Here is a 20,411-nt window from a genome sequence, read left to right on the forward strand (position 1 = left end):
AATCATACACTCTTGTATTTGATCATTAAACAGTGGATGAAAAAAAAAAGGGTGAAAAAACTACAATTAAAAAAAGAGGAAGAGAAGAAGAAACCAAGTCTATGCATTTCAACCATTTTTCTTATCAGCTTTTTCAATTCGATTACCATTCTCGAATGAAATTGGTTTGCTAGATATAAATTATTCCCCTTTTTCTATCACCACCCATGTTTATACCCGCCCACTACCCCACAATCACCAACAACTACTGACTACTCTAAGAATTATATATTCTCCCGAACAAAGAAAAGAGAGAAACTCTTATATTAACTCCAACATTAATGATATTAACAAGATGTTTCGACACATAGTATTTATTGTATTGTGCATCATTTAATACATGATGATCTCTTCTCCCACGACTTTGGACGAAAAAAAGCCACAATTTTACTGGCATTAATCGAATTCACTGTCAAAGATGATCTACATTAAATAAAAAGTACTAAAGTTACACTCATTGCATTTAATATTTCTCTATATATGCTATAAAATAAATGAAAGAAACACTTAAAAAATGATTGCGAGAGTCAATTTCTCTGTATATAGAGGATGGTCGAAATCGGACAGATCAATCCACAATTCTTTCATGTCGATTCGCATCAGGTAGATGTTCGAAATAGAAAGATATTTAGCCGGAAGTCCCTCGATACTTCATATAGCAGAGCATTTACTCGAAAATTTTTATAAGAATAAAGCGTAGATCTAATTTTTTTTTTTTTTTTTTTTTTTTTTTTTCTTCATTTTATAATTTCTTGAATATTTTTCAGTAAGCATCCAAATTGGAAATATTTTAGCATTTAATAAAATATGTAAATACTTATCTTTAATATATGTACATATATATTTATCAATCTATGTTACTTAATTATATCATAAAAGGCGTTACATAGCAATATATATATCGATATGATTGAACAGATTTATTCGATAGATGTTGTTCTAAAACAGACTTTCTTTCTTTACATCACTACGTGTGACAGAAGACATATATATATATATATATATATATATATATATATATATATCACTATCATATATCACTAACATACAGTTTATAAGTGCATGAAATATTTTTATATACGCGTTTTACATTACATTAGATACATTATAGAATTAAATACTCTTTATACATTTAATTTAATACGAAAATCCTGCACATTCGAAATATGTTTTATTTTTTATCACTTTAAAAAGTCGAAAAAACTTATTAGAACAAATTAATATTTTCATGGAAGAGCATCTGAGTAATAATTATAGTCGGAATGAGTTATATGAGCTATTTACTTTATCCGTATCGTGCAATTCCAAACTGTTCAATTTCGAAACAGACGCAACGTATGTGTAACGTAGTCCCCGGTACGTACCTTGACGAAACCAAGGGAAAAGCTGATATTAGATATATTGACATTTGATCGTTTGCACTCTGATCTAATTTTTCAAACGATCAAAAACTACAAACTAGCATGTGTAGTACAAAAGTATATTTTTTGTTGAAAAATTTAGAAATTCAAATTACTTGAAATTATTATCTGAAAGCATTTTATAAGAAATAGAAAATTGTCCCTTTTTTTACGCAAAGATGAACATTTTCTCATCACCCAATGTCAGTTCTTATTTGATGACAATAGGACCCACAATTTCATAGTGTACCTACGGACATTGCGATATTTCTTGCTAATGTCTTATTCAAGAATATTATACGATGCCTACTACGTAACTGCTCTTGGTCCGCAAGTGCATACCTAGCCACCTTTTATATATAGGAAACATAACAGCTAGGAACTCTACATACAAATTACAATATAGGTTTCAAATCGACGGATAATTTCCTTACCAAGTATTAGAATTTAGGAAAATGTTTCACCTCGCTATTGTATTAAATATTCCTTTAAGAAAAATGTAATTTTTCATAACAAAATATAAAGAATCACATAATAAAAAGAATGATATATTGCACTTGAAAAAAATTGCAGATTCTTCTTCAACATATATCTTTTACGAATTTGTTATATATACATGTATAAAAATGAAATTAAATCAGTCATTATGAAGACAATCAGTAATGATACGTACAATTAATATATGATGTATTCACTAGGATTCAAATCAGTTGTGATTAAATGGTCAAAACAAATATACCTAATTTCTATTATATATTTCGTTACATTCGACATAACTATCTTTTTAGATAAATGTCTAAAAAAAACTATCAAAAGTGGGATTTCAAACAAAAAGGTATGTGCATGATTGGAAAATATGAAAATTTTAAGTAGCTCACATTATAATATATAAAGATTACGAGAACGTGGTTGTGTAACTACTACGAGATTTATAATAACATATTGATAATGGCGTGGTGTACTGATTGTGTAATAATCGTAAAAAGAACATCAATATACGAAAAGTATTAATTAAACGATGATGAATACGAGGAATAAGAAAAGTAATTCATCAACATGGACATATCGTCGAACAGTAGATGTCAACAGCATTAGAAGACAATATTTTTCAATATAAATGTTGTTTTGATGAGAAAAGAGTGACAATATAGATATAACAAATAAAGACAGAGATACTAAACTGAAAGCAAAACAGTATGATCGGAATCGTGCGTAGATAAACAAACGGTAATAAGTATAACTGATGTAAACGTATCCTTTTAGTCGCAGAAAAACGCGAAAAGAAACATTTTAGAGAAATAAATGAATTATAATCGATACTCGATCCGATTATAGCAGATCTCAGTATTTAGAGATGAATTGAAGAAATTGACGAATATGCGGTTCTCAAAAATTATACACTGACCAAATTGAGAAAGAAGTGAAAGAGTGTCATAATAGTCTTCTTCCGAGTCAACATCGATGGACAGAATGCAAACATTTATTTAGACCTTCTTATGTGAAGAAAGTTCTATGAGAAAAGTTACGTAAAAATATAAGGCAGAATATAGTAAAGTATTACTACATTCGAACACAGAAACAGCGAAATGGAAAATGGAGAAGCTAAGAAATATACGAGACATACGATTCCATTCGGAATCACTTCCAACGTTTGCCTTTAAAAAGCGCTAATCATAATAAGAGAATAAAGCTTATGAAAACAAAACTGTTAGACAATTACGTGCTTCAAATATAATGGAGATCAAATAACTAATAAATACACAAAATCAAAAAATAATGTATATAATACTATGGGAAAATGTCAGAATATTATATTTAAAAACAAGTATCGAAATGTTAATAGGCTATCAATACGAATATGTTATAGTTGTGAGACTATTGACTGTAGATCTCATTATTTACGAAATAAAAGCAAAAGTGAAAGTTCCTACTGTTCAGATGAAACATTAAGTCAGCTTTGCAATTGAGAAGTATTTTTACAATGAAAAGGACAGAGAAATGCTCGACAGAAGAATCATGAGTCATCGTCCAAATAAGTTATTTATAAGACAATCTGAGTACAAATTGAATGATTAAAATTAATCTCCAAATATTTATCAATAATGGACGATAAGAATATACCGATTGTAGCTATATCAAATATTACAAACGGGAATCTCGTAATCGACGAAAGAACAATCATTACGCGGAAAGATCCGATAATATTTAGCAAAAAAGATACGAAAAAGCAAATGATCTATATATTAACTAAACGGTAAATTGTAATTATAGATGCATATATATATATATCAATAAATATTAATATAACATCATAAAAAGAATAATAATAATGATCTAGATGATGGACTGTAGTATAGGACTAAGTATAGGTATGTATATTATAATATATAAATTATGATATATAGACATATATGTATTAGAGTATAAATATACATATAGCAAATATGTAATGCAAAAGAAAGGTGAAAAGAAGATTAAAAATCCGTAGATTTTAGTTTGAAATTTTAGTTTGTAGAGATTTTAAGTTAAAAAATAAAATTTAGTAAAGAAAATTTGTAGAGATTTTAAGTTTAAAAGTAAAATTTAGTTAGTAGAGATTTTAGTTTGAATAGATCCGTATATAGCATAAAAAATCTATGGATATAGCAATACTGGCTCTCTCTCTCTCTCTTTCTCTCTCAAGAAAAATAAAAACGCCTAGCTTATGCTTTATCTTGTTTTGTGATCTTGTTTTCGATTTATCCTCGCAGTAGAAGTTACACTTGAAAAACAGCCTCGCTAAAACCAAAGCCAGAAATATTAATATAATATACCAATTGTATCACTTTTATTTTATTAAAAGTACTTATTGTGAAAATATCAATATTTATTTCTGATAAGATAAAACAAAAATAATGAAAAAACCTTGTTATAAATGAAATCACAATATCTAGTATAAATTCGTAAGATAAAACGCGTTTAATTACGTAAAATTTTTCGAGAATTCATAATTTAAATGTTTTCCAGATATAGAATTTGTCAATTGCTTGGTAAATTATATTGCGTCAAAAAAAAAAAAGAGATATTTACGATTTCAATAAGTCATGTGGAATATTATAAACTAAAGATATTCATTATATTATAAACTAGAGGGTCAATTTTTGGCTGTGAGTAAGATATTACCTTTGTTTATAGCATAAATTTGATATAACCATTTTTTTTTAATTTTGACTATTGAAAATAAGAGTCATATAAATTATTTAGAAGTAAGTACAGTATTATTGCATAGTGATAAGCAATATAGCATGGTGAAGAGAATAGAGATGAAAAGATTAAAGAGTAGAAAATAGAGAAATAAACCTAACAATATGACACCTTGCTTTCTAACTCTTCTTGGTGCTTCAGTACGAACATTAAAAACTTATATTAGTTTGTTAATAGCATAAACTGCATATAATTTGTTTTAAAACATTTGAACTATTAAATAAAAGAGCCATGTATCTATGTAAATAGGTAATTATTATAAAATAATATGGAGTGATAGAAATAGAGAGGAGGGGAGACCTAGCAAAGCCTACGATATCGCCGGCTTCCTCCATAGATTATCTTGACGTTTCATTATAAACAATCACATTCGAATATGTTGGTTTGAATTTAATGTGTTGCTCGCCTTGCCACTATCCTCGCTATACTACGCTTTTGAATTCGTAGTAATTAATCGATCTAATCTAAAATACTTTTTTTTAAATTAATAAAACATTATAGTTCGAATACTATTTACTCCTTATATGGGTCTTCTCAAGAAAATGACCAACGATTCGTTTTTTCTTTCCTTACTTTTCTTGACGTTTTATTTTATTTTATTTTATTTTTATTTTTATTTTTATTTTTCTCTCTATATCGAAGAAAAATTGTCTCTTTGTTTCATTTGTTTTTGTAGACATTTCATAGAAAAGAGAACTATATACATTCGTTACACTTTCAGTAATAAAATTATGTACATATATTACACATATTTTATCTGAATACGTTCCTATAACGTTTATAAGCGATAAATTATGAATATTGTTTTTGTTTAATTATTATTTTGAACAAATCAAGTGAAATGAAATTCTAAAATAGATCTATTGCCTCTGACGACGTTAGCAAATAAAAAAAAGCGATATATATAGAAAAGTGGAAGGTGTGTAAATCAATTAAATAGCAAATCGTGGTTACACATGTATGTGCGCGCGTGTGTTCGTGTGTATATTAATAAGAACGCATTAGAAAAACATAACTAATCTAATTTAACATAACGTTTTCTAATGTAAAATATCACTCACTAACTGCGTCTTTATTACCAACGCAAATATCTTCCCGATATCTTCGAAAGCACTTTAACTATTTTATAACTATTTGTAACTGAACCGCGATATATCGCAAGCATTCTTACATAAATGATTTTGAAACTTATTCTTAAAAGATAAATATGTACAATAAATTATATATATTAATAAATATGTATAATAAATTTATATATTTATATATATATAAATATATATAATATATAGGTTCAGAAAAATTACAATTAAAGACGTCAGTTTTTTATTCTTTCTTGTGTGAACTCCAACATTTCTAGATACCTTCTGTATATAATGGCGGGATGTGTTATACTACCAAGTAAAAGACTGAGTGTTATCCTTCTGATAGAAGTACCTATTAAATAATTTGAAGTTGGAAATTCACTCAGCTCAGAAAATTCGAGCAGAAAATCTGAAAATCAAGCAAAGATCTAATTTTTTTGTTTCTGTTTTCTGATTTCTACGATATGTCTCTCAAGAAATATTCAAATTTAAGATACAGCAGTGTTTAACAAAATATGTCAATCCTTATAGATGTATCTTAAATATATTGAATGTATTGATGTTATACTCTCATTACAGTTTTCAATCGATCTTATTCCAAATAGAAATAATTTTATTAAGAACTACATTTAGGTAGATACATGAAAAATGTTAACGAAACATACATAGAATATATATATATATATACACACATAAAAGAAATATATTTATTAATATATCGAGCTCAAAATTACGATGAAAAAGAAAAATTATATAAAAACTATTCTCTTTTCCATAGGTGCTATTATAAGACATGTATGATCATTGTTATGACGGTAATAAGTCTGTTTATATGTTTTTACTCTATCTTAATAAGGATTTCTATTTTACAAGTCTTAAAAGAAAATCAAACTTAAAATTATAAAAAATAAAATGACGAATTCAATATGGTGGATATATATATATCTTTTTTGGAAAAGCTGTATTTTCTTGGGAAAAAATCGTATTACCAAATGGTATTTTTTTGAGAATATTTTATTCACAAATATGAAGATTTTTCAAAAATTTGAAAAGTAGAACTGATAGATTCAACCTAAATATGAGACCTTGTTTATCAAAATCGGTCAAGAATTACACCTCTCATCGCAAGCGTAAATGCTATCTTCTTCATTTTTTGCGAAAAAAAAGTTTAGTACTGTTCGTTATCGTACTTTGCGACAAAAAAGCTCATATCACCACTACTGATTCTCATATACACACTTGGATGTATATGTTTTGTTTTCGTGAAGTAGTAATTGCCTGCTTGTTTATGCGCATAAATAACTAATATTTAGATTTTCGGAACATTTCCAAATGCAAAGAAGCGTTTCACAATGCTCGTATCGAAAAACTACGATAATTCATTCGGTTATTTTAATAAGCTTTGGACGAATGATTCTATGACAAAAAGAACGAAATACGTGTCCAATCGTTTATGTCAACGAATCTGAATTTCTAAAATATTGTTCAATATTTGAAAAATTTGTAGTTCCTTTTAGACTTTATATACTGAAAAGACAAGTATTCTATAAGCAATTTGTAATACATCGGCAAGTATTTAGATTCGTATTTTAGAAATCGTAAATTCGAGGCTAAATGATTGCGGTGTTTTTTTTCTATTGTATCGATACAGATGAAAATAATGAACTAATTTATTCATTTTTACTTACTTGATAATTTAATAAGGTGTTATTATTCAATCTCTTATATTTATTTCTTCCACTTATGGTTAACGTGAGTTTCCCGGTAATCTGTGCTAGATAGGACATAGCAACAATATAATTTTATTTGATGAGAAATACATCTAAAGTATATACGTTTGTCGATTATTTTTTCAAAATTAATAATTAGTGAACATATATATTATATTTTTTTTTTTAATAGAAATCAAAACACAAATTCGTTTCCATATCATTTTTCTCCCGGCACTATTTTGTTATGGTTTTCTTTGTAGAAATTTAGTTTATATTACAATTACTATTAGTACATTATAATAATAATATGTAATATAATAATATAGTAATAAGAAGAAAACAAGATATATTATATATATCTTATCGATATACTTATATTATGTACATTATGAAACATATGATGATGTTAAATTATGATAACAAAAGAAGAAAAAATGTGTTATTTTACATCATGGTTTATCGCACGAACTTTCAATGAATCGTGTCCTTGATAATTTCGACACATGACCGCTCATCGATAGATATAGTGTAGATATCCTACACAAACGACCTATGATAACAAGTACGAAACCTTTTTTGTTTTTGTTATCGTTTCTCTCTGTCTTATTATCTTACTACTTCCTCGTAATGCATTTATTTTCATACTATTTAATATATATAAATTATATTTAAATACATTTTTATTATTATATTATATTATATTGTTATGTTATTACGTTGTTTACCTTGTTACGTTGTTATGTTATGTTACGTTATGTATATTATAATATAGTCCTACAGGAAAAACCACATAAAAAAAGCACTCATAGTGTGAAAGTGAACTCATGTTTTAATTTCTAATAATATAATATATAAATATGCACTAATTATTAAAAAAAAAAACATTTGGCAAAATCATTTTTTGTCGCAAATTTATAGATTAGTCCTTATATGTATCAATTATTTTTATTATTTTCTATGCATTTATCATCGAACAAATGCGTCTTGTCCAGCACGGATCACTGCATGACGTGAGGCACTATCAAAAAAAGATATTGTTACGAAGCACGGACCTCAGGAAAATTAAATTATATGCCTTTTTGGTCTTTACCTTCTTACGTTTCACGAACTACGGGCCTCGGGAAAATGAATTCTCTTTGAAGAGTTCCTGTTACGTAAAATTAAGGTACCCTTTTTTGGCCCTTACCTGCTGTGTATAGTTGTATGACACAGGACTAGCACCCAACAGTATGCCAGCAGTATACGCAAGCCAATCAAATGATAGCAACCTTTATCTTTGACAAATGAGAATGCTGCGATTTACCCCAGCGGTTCCAATAATGAGGATTGGCTGACGGGGACTCAACGCTGAAATCCACTTCTTCTATTGATGAATTGAATTAAAGCTGGATAGGCCGATTCCATGATCCTCGATTCGATTGGCTCGATTCCAGAGAAAGTAGAATTGATTGGCGGTAAAATTGCACAAAGAACTTGACGACTGTGCTACGGAGAGCAAATTTCTTGATCGCTTTTAAGCGATTTGTAAATGAAAGTGGAATTGAGATTCGTCTCGATAAGAATTGGAAGAGCAAATCGATTCCGTAGACACAACCGGGATTATTAACTTAGACTGTTTTAATAATGCTCAATTTATTTAAAGCAATAACAATAGATATAAAAAGAATATTCGGTTCAAAACAATGATAATAATAATTTAAAATAGTGAATTAGTACAGCAAAATGATCTAAGCAATAACAATCTAACAACAACCGTGAGCGGCCGGTTAAATAAGGAGCGTTGCCCAATCAACGAGGAGCGATTTGCCGCGGAGTCGTTATTGGCTCATCGTAGCTCGTCCCCCTAGCTGGTGACGAAAATGTCCAATGGCATTTACGGATGCTTGGAATGCTGAGTGCTGATAGACATGAGGCTTTGTGGAATTAGCGCACATCACATTTGTGTGGCGTCCGTTATTCCCAGCTTTCCATTTGTTAGACACATCTTTCTTTATATAACAATAGAAAATTTTGTACATATTTATATTAAATATATGTATAATTCTTATATTAATTAAGGTAGGTTCCCATATCGTTTATTCATGGTTACATAGTGTCTTTTATTAAATCTAAGGTCAGAGTAGAACGTAACAATCATAAGTAAAGCCCTAGAAAAGTTATAAAATAATCATTGAAATTATTAAAAATGGGGAAATATGTAAAAATAGGGATCTAAATGAACGATGCCAAATCTTCGTTTAGGTTCCCAAAATTGGTCAATATGTATATATTATTGGTAATCGATCTTCCAAAAATTATTGAAAATGATTTATACATTCAACTAATTATAATATTGTATTCTCCCTTAATAAATAATATTAAAAATCTATCCTACCTTAAATATAAAATTAATGGTAATAGTTATCTTAATTATTTAAAGTTTTTGCAAATTTAATAAAACGATTAAAAATAAATCACAAAATTGTGATTGGACAAAAGTTAAACCAACCATAGAATATCATATCAATGAAATATGTTAATTTTGTACTAATCAATAGGTATCACGATCTTAATTCAACTATGCCGTATTTCAACGTAAAATACGAAAGAAAATGTTATTCAATAAAATTATATTTTAATATAATAATGATTCGAGTTTAACAATTCTTTAAATGATTTGTTTTTGGTAACGAGTAGAAAGATTAATATGTGTTCTAAGAAAGTGCATTAGAAAAAGTAATAAGGTTGGCAATTGAACAGTAAAGGCAATCTATCACTGTTGCCAACTGCCAGTTTTATGCTAGTGTCTACGATTTTGTCCAGTTTCGATAGAATTGAATTATTCTAACCAGATATAAATATCGTATAATGTTCCTTTCTAGATATTATCTCTTTTTCGTTGTACTTCATGTTCCAATGCCATGATATCCTTCCGGTTAATGGCGCGGTGTGTTTTGTTGTAGGTGAGTTTAACCTATAGAAATCCAATTTGATCAAGCTCTAATAAGTGATAAAATATTATTTATTCACAAAAATAAGAATCAATAAGGTCAAAGTCAGCTAGAAATTTAATTATTTATTTATTTATTTATGTGAATATATATTTGTACATAAATCAGACATACATATAGTGTTTTTATAGTCGTTTCCTTTTTATTATCTTTTAATTTTTCTTGCGTAAAAAATATATAAAGTTGTATTTTTAATATAGGAAGAAAAATACAATGAAGTTCAACAAATTAGTATCTTCCTCACGAAGGAAAAATCGTAAACGTCATTTCACCGCCCCTTCTCATATACGTAGAAGGTTAATGTCTGCACCTCTTTCAAAAGAGTTAAGACAAAAATACAACGTACGATCCATGCCTATACGCAAGGATGATGAAGTACAGGTTAGTTAATTTAAAGTAATACATTTTTAATATTTCAATAATCGAATGTTAATTTTAATTATTGTATTAATGACTCTGTTCCTTATGTTTACATTTATGTAATGTATTTATTAAAATTAAAAAATAAATCAAATTAAATGTTATTTATTAAAATTATACTGACATAAGATGTGATCATAATATTTAACTTTTTATTCTCTAACTAAATTATTAAACTATTGTAATTGAAAATGATGTAACCTTTAAGTTTTTTTTTTATCATTTTTAATCGTATAGATAATTACAACATTAAAGTAATATATTAATTTTGTTATTGCATTTGTTTTGCTTTATTAATTTCAGCTTTATGACAATTAAACCTATTTTTATTTTAATATTTTTCTTATTTGTCAGTATAAAGTAAAAGTATCTTGAAGTTGAAGATCAGCTATTTTGTAAACAAATTGGAATATAAAAGGTTAAAAACAAAAATATATAGATAAATAAGAATTTAAATTATTACATTATATTATTTGTTATGCATTATTTAATTTTTAGGTTGTTCGTGGACATTACAAAGGCCAACAAGTTGGTAAAGTTGTGCAAGTATATAGAAAGAAGTTCGTTATATATATAGAAAGGATTCAAAGGGAAAAAGCTAATACTGCAAATGTATATGTTGGTATTGATCCTTCAAAGGTAATATAATACTTTCATAATATTGTGTATACATATAAATAGATACATGAAAGCACACATTGAATAATGAATTAAATTATTCTTTGAGAATTAGACATATAGTTATACTTATAACCCTATGCTCAAAATTCTTTTGAATATGTGCTCATTTTTGTTTTCTTAATTTGGTTGCTACAAATCTATTGATACTGATTGATATTTATGTAAATAAATTATTTTTTTATAATTATTATATTTCTAATCTAAATGTAATATGATTTTTCCTTAGACTGTAATTGTAAAACTTAAAATGGACAAAGATAGGAAGAAAATAATAGACAGACGAGGTAAAGGCAGACTTGCTGCCTTGGGTAAAGATAAAGGGAAATACCCAGAAGATACCACGGCTGCCATGGAATCTTCATAAATACTAAAAAAATATATTGTATTTGGTACAATAAAATATTACACTTATATAAAACTTCTTATTTAAATTTTTAATTTATTAAACAGGATATTTTGTTATTTACATGTCTGAAATAATACATTTAACATTTTTTATGACCGACATTACGTATGCATGACTTTGTTTTTGTAGCCACCTATATACTTATTTAATCAATTTAATAAGATAGAAGTAATTAAATCCATCATTAATAGTAAACATAATTTGAAAAAAATATTTCAGTTGATTCAAATCAGATTATATGTAGTTCCCTTGTGGGTTTTTAAAACAATTCTATGTTGATATTTAAATGCTTAGATGTCAAAATGGCTAGAACAAGAAAGAAATGCATGTTAACCTTTTGTCAAACATTGATGGTGACATTAATGAGATTTCTATTAATAGTGATGAAATCATTAGTATTTCACTAGATCAAACCTATTGTCAAGTAATTTTGATAACGGAAGTAATGGAAATTATATTGGTATGAATGATATGTAAAGATGTTAGAAATATATTCAATTTTTAAATAAGTATATTATACACAAGTAAATACACATATCAATGATATTTCCGTTATTAAATCATTTCCTAAATTTGTAACAAAATGTATATGTATGTATAAAATTATTATAATAGTCTTACAATTACTACAATAATAAAATAGATATTTATATAACTCTAAGAATAAATAACCTTATATATCTTATAATATATTCTGTAAATATAATTAAAATTACAAACTGTGAGACAAACAGGATAACTACTAAGCCAATATGCATAATAAAATGTAATAAATACATGAATAGTGGATTGTGTAAATTAATATCTTTAATACTATGTTATTTCATGAAACATCAAAAAATGAGTCGAATATTTGTACTATATTTTATAAATTATACGTTATTTAATATACATCAAATTTATATGAAAGAATCGGTAAGTAAAATCTTTTTATTAGTTATTCACGAATTGTTCAATTCCAAATTAGAATCGCAATTAATCGAATATCTCTTTAATCTGTATATCAACAAACTAATTCCAATCTTGAAATAGGTACTTTTACTGCTACGTATTATAATCCAACAATCATGGAATATAACAGGTTTTAGTTTTTTTTTTTTTTTCTAGATCCATGCACTGAAATCATGCACGAGTTTGCTGAGAGATAAAAAGCATTAAATAAGTATCTACGTTATCTACTGAGACCTTATTGATCATATACCGAACTAATCGTAAAAAAATAAAATTATTTTCTTTGAAATATCAAATGTTTTATCATTTGTTATCGATAATACATAATAGCATTATCTTGTTTATACCAATAAACATGTAATGTTACAAAAAAGTCAATATACACTGAAAATTTCTGATATTGATTTAGTTTGGATCACCACCAAATATTATCGACGTTTTCTTTTACATTTCTAGCTAGCGTCATCTAGCAATTGTCAGCTACATTATCTGCAAACGTGTTTATTAACAGTTCGTGACTTGGTGATCACTACACCTTTAGAAACGTTACAGGTTATTACAGTTATGAGTATAATGGTTCGAAAATTTTTTATATGTCGAAAGGATTCGGTAAGTCATTGATTAACAATTGTTATTTTACATTTTATACAATCTTTATTTTTACGTGAATTCTTATATATAGTTCATAAAGCTACACGTAAAACTTATGTTCTATCTATACATGCTTATAAAATGGCGCGTTGTTCATCATCGTAGGATATAAAGAAATATTTATATTTATTGAATAATTTACATCCATTTCTATATTTCACATTGCATAGTTTATTTTATTAATTTTATTTTTCTATTTATTAAATGACAAAACTGCTTTATCTTTCATCCTTATTCCTCTGTATATGCATACATACACACACGAATAATAAGTTAGATTAAAAGTATATGGATGCGATGAGGGAGGGGACAGGAAAGAAGAATGACGACAAACACATGTCGCGCATATAATATATGACTGAATATAACTGTCATATGTGCTGATATATACACCTGACTTGAGAAACAAAAGACATTAAAGACAAAAACATACGATTGTATTCTCTTATCAATATTGCAACATCATTTGTTTGAAGCACATTTAAATTCTGAACAAAGTCATTTTTATAAGTTTATATATATTTTTATAATCTTATATGTTGCGCAAGATTTTTTTTTATGATAAACTATCTTATTCTTTTCCTTCATTATTACTTTTATTCATATACTTTTTTATGAAAATAATTTAATATAATTTCTTACATGAAGAATTTTTATTTTAATTTTATTTGCAAATGTAATGATCTTTTTTCAAATGTTTTCTATTAAGTTTAAGAAGAAGAAATCCTCAAATACAATTATATTTCTAGAAAAAAATTTATCTCTAAAAAATCTATATTAATTTTTATAAATTGAAGTATTATATTTACTTTGAGAGATGTTAATTAAATATTATCATTTTTTTTTTAAAAAGGACCATATGGAAGTGCTTAAGATTTGAATTGAACTCTATCAAATTATTTGAAGATTAACCATAGATAGAAAAAAGGACAAGCTATAGAGAAATGGGTTCATCAAGACAACAAGATCGATCTCTAAATGCAGGAATATCTTTACCGCAATGGATGAAAGGAAAAATAGATAACAGGTTAGTGAAAAGAATAATTATTATTTATCAGGAATGCACAAGTAAATTTTAAATAAAAATTTTTTGTGCGTACGTGTGTGTGTGTACGTACATACATACATACATATATATATATATATTATACATTATAAAAATTATAATATTTCCATTTTATATATTTTAATATAACAAACAGGAAAGTTAAAAAAATAGAATTTAATTTGTTTAAAGAATTTTTTTATATATACTTTGTTTCTCTTGGCATTGTCCAAAATATATCTAGTAGTATATATACAAATCTTGGCCCACAAAGTAGGCATGTCACATGATCTTATATTTTTAGACACTTAACTCTAATAGGTAATATATCATATCTTCTTAGAATTGCTATTAAAATTCTCTAATTTATTTTACAAGTTCTCTCTGTTAGTATTATAGACTTTTTAAAGATTATGCAGTTGATTAGTTTTATTGATATTTTTAATATTTTTAAACATATGCATTAATATTTATAGTTTTTTATGGTATTAATATTATATTTTATCGAATTTTGTTGTTATATTAAGAAAGGTTAACATCATAAATTATATAAAAAAACAAAACATAAAAGGAAGAAAAAAAAAATAGCATCAGTACATGACACAAGCTTATAATGCAGTGTTCTATTCATTTTTATTTTCGTAGTAAATTATAAGCACATTGATTATTTTTACATACGAATGATCTATACGTGTATACATTTTCATGCGCGCATGGTATTTGCGCACACGCACGTGCGTACGTAAATGTATATCGTTGTGTGACTAATTGATTCACATAAAACGACTGCCAAGATATCGGGGACACAGCGTAACGTACAGTAGCAGCGTGTAACTCGTAGAAATTCTCTGAGGAATTAGATTTAAAATCTTTTAGTTTATTATTGAATTGTTTAAATTCTTGTAAATATTTATTTCTTTGTTTGTTCATTTCAAATTATTCTGAATATTGAATTCTAATATAATTTAAAATTTGAAACTAGACCTTCACAGTGATTCAATAACTACATACGGTTATATTCAAATAAACATACATTTTTTTATTTTAATACTGTAGGTTCGACTTTGACGAAAGTGCATTCAGTCCACCATCCCACGACGAGGGTTTTTTCTGCATACGGTATCCAAAATCACAAAATTCTACTAATACCACTCAGGATTTCAGATCTGTTAAAAAGGTTTTCAATGATAATACAATTACAACTTCTACAAATCAAGTTACATCCAGTCAACAAACACATTCTAAATTCAAAGAAGTAAAAGAGATTGATTTTAGTCAACATCCATTACCTTGCCAACCATTTGTTCCAACTGCAATCAATAAAGGTAAGCATTGGAATTTATAATTTTGGTTGTTATTATTATTAATTCAATATAAATTTTTTAATTTATAAAAAATCTTCAAAATGCAGTAAATACAACATTAGCAGGGACTATAAAACCAGCTAAATCTCAAGGAACTGATGATGGATTTCATGGTGAACCAGCTCTCTGTGGCAAGTCCATAGTTCATGTAGCTAACCAAATGATGTCTAATAAGTTTAATAAACCACATACTTCTGTGGCATCAGTCGAACAAGAATTAATTCCAAGAAAAGGTAGTAAATCTTTACCAGCTACGCCATTAGCTTCACCGATCACCAGTCCAGATAGTTCACCAAAATCACGCAGAAAAATTAACTCAAATCGTTATTTTACTGGAGCCTTTATTCCTGACCGAGATAAATATCAAGGCAGCTGGATATTAGCTAGCATATTGGGTCAATCACGAGAAATTGTAACCTCAAAAATAGAAGAAGAACAAGACAGTGGCATAGATATTGCTCCGCCTAAAATATTGAAGAGAAAAAAATCTATATCCTCACAAAATCTTACATATATCGGAAAAGATGAAAAAACTTCGGGAAAATCATCTTCCCAGACAAATATATTGCAAGCAAAGCCATCAGAGTTAAGAGAAATGAACTTTTGGTCTCCTACATCTATGTAAACGCGTTTTTATCCATAATATTTCTTTGATTACAAATTTATATACTAATCGATTATGATATGTATATAAGATATATAACGATCATTGTTTCTACGAATAGCAGTTTCTCTCTTTGTGGATTGATATTATTGTAAAGACAAATTGCTATGGAAACAATGCTATTATGACCTACAGATAATCATATAGTCCACAGTATTTGATTAACATTATGTCCAAATTCGTCATTGAAGTGTACAATTTTCTAACTTACATTAATAATATCATTTTCTATTTCTTGCACAGAATATTTGTCTAATCAATATTATTAAAAAATCATGTAAAATAATATTGCCTTCTTTATTCCTATTCGAAATGTATTTCTTATATAATGCTTAGAATTTATTAAATAATGGGTAAATATATTATGGGATACATTTCTATTTTAACCCTTTTCTTACGATAGAATTGGCCGCCAGTATGCTGTCGTTATATGAAACAATTGAATCGCGAATGTACACTACCGTAGAACGTAATATCTGATACTTTGTTGTATTATGCAAATTATCAGTTTTTTATTCAAGTTATATGAAATGAATATAAAAGAAATTATAAAAATAAATATACATCAGAAGAAAATTGAATGCCTTAAATATATAAGGATATGCTAGACTTACCCAGAATTTTTTATTCATAGACAGAATTATAGACATTTTTAGTAATGATTGTAGATATCTTTAGTAATGAAAGGGTTAATAAAAGCAAGCAATTATATTTTACTTACTCTTATACAATTTTATTTATTTACGTAATGAAAATTAATTAAAAATAGTAATAGATCATATTTGACTGGAAATTTAGAACAATAAAGGAAGGTAAAAATATTTTATAATTATTATTATCAATATTATTATCATATGTATAATATTATTTTTGAATTCCCCATTTTCTTTTAAATGAACTTTTCTATATATATTTGAAATCTTGATACCATAAGTTATCACAAAACTTTTGATTGCCTGTAAAGTATATTTCTTTGAATATAAATTAAAGAGTAAAAAGGTTACTATTATTATTTATTTAATTTTAAAAGTTACATTATTTTGTAAACTTGACATTTTAAAGCATTGATAACACGTTCAAATTCTCAAACAAGTATCGAATATAAATAAGATAATATGACATATACACACGCGTGCGCGTGCACATATGCATATATATATATATATATATATATATATATATATATATATATTACAAATACTATGTATTTGAAAATATTTGATAACGTTAATATGATTTCAAATTGCAGGTTTTTGCATTTCAATGCATGAAATATGTTTTAAATATTTGCTATGAGGATTATAGTAAAAAATTCGTTATATTGATGAAGGATATAGGATGAAATTAATTTTTAAGAATGATAAAAGTGATTTAGGAAATCAGTTATACACATACTGTCTGAATCGATCAATTCATTGCTTGGCATCTCAACCTTTTTTTATTTATTTCTCGTTGGAGCGTTACATTCTGTGACACGTACGTATATGTATTAAATTGTTAATGCGATCGATATGGAAGGTCGACCAGCTTAAGGTTGTTGTGCCGATGTCTTTAGAGAACCTTGACTGCTCCCAAACCATTAAGACCCAAACCGTTGAGACCAAGAGGTGCGCCTAGACCTGCAGCTAAGGCTGGTCCAGCAAGAGCAGTTGTCAATCCAGGAGCTAATAGACCAGGTGCGGCAATGGCGGCAGTAGCAAGAGGTGCTGTTTAACGTTGTGATTGTCGAGAAGAAATAAAAAAGGAAAAGATAACTCGGATTAATTAATGTTGAATAGAAAGAAGGAAGAAGAAGAGAGAAATTAAATTTGTGCGTTTTAAAGTGCAAGTATTTGCAGGAAAAAAAAAGAAAAGAAAGAAAAATACGTCAATTGTTGCAAGCAAAGATCGAACGGTTAAAAAGCGTCTCGAAGTGTAACGATTACATTCATTCTAGCGTCTAGCCGTCTATAGCGCCTAGGAAGCAGATCGATAAATGCGTAATTCTTATTGATATTATTGTATTACACGATATAAATAGACCAAAAATTAGCGTGATAAGAAAGGAATGATAGGAAAAAAGTGCTATCTATATTCGCGGGATGCGACGTCATTTACAAGAATTTCGCGAGATATGAAATCCGTTCCATTGTCAAAAAGTGTAGTACCCAATCGCGGGGAATGTTTTTCTGTTTTTCTTTGCATGCGTGAGTGCTTTTAAAACATATTAAACGAAAACGAAAATCGTAAATAGGATAAAAGTTACGAGCAAACAAAATAAAAAAATAAAAAAAATAAAAAAATAAAAAAAAAGAGGAAAGAGAGCGTCATCACCGTATTTCTGCCTTGCGGTTAGATACCTGCAAGAGCAGTATTTGTCACTGCGAGCGCGGGCGCGGGCGCGACAGCAGCCGTCACGATTCCAGGATTGTTAACGCGGACGTCCGCTTTCCTGACGCTACTGAACGGCGTATCGACGCTCTTCGAGTACGCCGAGATAGCAGCTAAATTACCGATACCCCGAATAATATTGGAAGAGGAGGTCGCAATTGTTGGTACGACCGCAGCAGTGGACACCGGTAGAGATAGAGCTGCAGCAGGTTGAACAGCGAGCGCTGCAGGTGCGGTAGCTGCTAGCAAACCGCCCCCGATAACTCCAGCCCTGGCGACGGCCATTAGACATCCACAAATTACCAAGAACTTAAAAATTAGCATTATGTTTAAAATTATTTATTTAATGATCACCCGATAACAATCAACTCATCAGCTAACGTATCGCTAAAGTTCTTATTAATTAAAGACACGTTGACTTGATCTATCACACGTATAAAAGATTAAATTAGAAAGGAAGAAGTAAGATCTATTTTTAAAGATATACAATAATTTTTATTGTTTATGTTATTTCGATCGATTTAATGTTATGTATGTATTTGAGAGTGGCTTACCCTAAACATGATGTCGATAGGTAAGTACAGCTCCTTACTCTTCAAGAACAAGAGAGGAATTGAATGCATATTGTGAAGCTGACAGTCTATTTATACGCGAGTCCTTGCAAACCTGTCTAACATAGTTCGTACATTTTTTACCCGAAAACTTGATATCATATATCTTAAGATAGTAAGGGTATATTCATATTATCGAGTTATTGCATTACGTGGCATAGAGACCAGTTATACCACCGACCACAGTATCGATCAATTTTACAAAGATGCTATTGCAAAAATTATGTTTTTTGAGAGAAAAAAAGAAGAAAAAAAAAAAGATTTCATTTAAAATTCTCTTTCAAAACATCGCTACCATTTTTTATTTGCGTTCATTCATCTTTGCAGGCAGCTGTACTGATATATTCTACATCGCTGTCTCCTATCTTCGTTTCTTATTATTATAAGTCTTGGTGACAAATATTCTCAATTTTTTTCTATTATAGATCATTTGTCGTTAATATAACATTAACGCTTTACATATTGTGCAATCGATATAGTTTCAATCTGTGTAATACTTTAGAACAGGTATATGAATTTACAATTGTCTGATGCAAGCTTGTCTCATGTTGCGGCTGATCCATTTCTCTATCGTAGCGCACGTTATAAAATTACAGCTGTGTGCGCAACTATTCCTTCCAGTAAATTGTACCATCCAAATTGAATAACATCGAACGTCATACGGTTTAAAATATAGATAAATTTTAATAAAGAACTTTTAATAGGATATGCTAGATGTAGATAAAAAATTTTATGTACGTAAAAACCGGTGAATGTTAAATGCTGAAAACACAGATTTAAAC

At 27.9% G+C, this 20,411-nt stretch overlaps 3 protein-coding genes and 1 long non-coding RNA gene across 5 annotated transcripts; 2 read left to right on the forward strand and 2 right to left on the reverse strand.

The window, feature by feature from the left end:
• Positions 1-8,282: 8,282 nt before the first annotated feature.
• Positions 8,283-8,676, reverse strand: LOC122635897. Its single transcript, XR_006328788.1, has 2 exons — positions 8,567-8,676; positions 8,283-8,494 (listed from the first exon to the last, which is right to left on the reverse strand). It is a non-coding gene; the product is annotated as an uncharacterized LOC122635897 (long non-coding RNA).
• Positions 8,677-10,283: 1,607 nt separating this feature from the next.
• Positions 10,284-11,985, forward strand: LOC122635893 (60S ribosomal protein L26). Its single transcript, XM_043826592.1, has 4 exons — positions 10,284-10,418; positions 10,667-10,847; positions 11,385-11,525; positions 11,794-11,985. The coding sequence occupies exons 2-4, from the start codon at positions 10,680-10,682 to the stop codon at positions 11,929-11,931; spliced, it is 447 nt and encodes a 148-aa protein (XP_043682527.1). The 5' UTR covers positions 10,284-10,418; positions 10,667-10,679; the 3' UTR covers positions 11,932-11,985.
• A 1,396-nt stretch (positions 11,986-13,381) lies between these two features.
• On the forward strand, positions 13,382-17,469 carry LOC122635891. Of its 2 annotated transcripts, none has more exons than XM_043826590.1 (4): positions 13,382-13,533; positions 14,429-14,602; positions 15,677-15,945; positions 16,047-17,469. In XM_043826590.1, exons 2-4 carry the CDS (start codon positions 14,520-14,522, stop codon positions 16,607-16,609), a joined length of 915 nt encoding a protein of 304 aa, XP_043682525.1. In that variant the 5' UTR covers positions 13,382-13,533; positions 14,429-14,519; the 3' UTR covers positions 16,610-17,469. The 2 variants fall into 2 exon arrangements, with proteins under 2 accessions (XP_043682525.1, XP_043682523.1); XM_043826588.1 differs by having other exon boundaries at positions 13,383-13,533; positions 16,032-17,469.
• Positions 17,470-18,067: 598 nt separating this feature from the next.
• Positions 18,068-19,915, reverse strand: LOC122635892 (cuticle protein 67-like). The gene is made up of 3 exons (XM_043826591.1): positions 19,573-19,915; positions 18,988-19,327; positions 18,068-18,354 (listed from the first exon to the last, which is right to left on the reverse strand). The coding sequence occupies exons 1-3, from the start codon at positions 19,639-19,641 to the stop codon at positions 18,200-18,202; spliced, it is 564 nt and encodes a 187-aa protein (XP_043682526.1). The 5' UTR covers positions 19,642-19,915; the 3' UTR covers positions 18,068-18,199.
• Positions 19,916-20,411: the final 496 nt, after the last annotated feature.

Source organism: Vespula pensylvanica, chromosome 20, assembly GCF_014466175.1.
Source record: "Vespula pensylvanica isolate Volc-1 chromosome 20, ASM1446617v1, whole genome shotgun sequence".
Lineage (NCBI taxonomy): Eukaryota > Metazoa > Arthropoda > Insecta > Hymenoptera > Vespidae > Vespula > Vespula pensylvanica.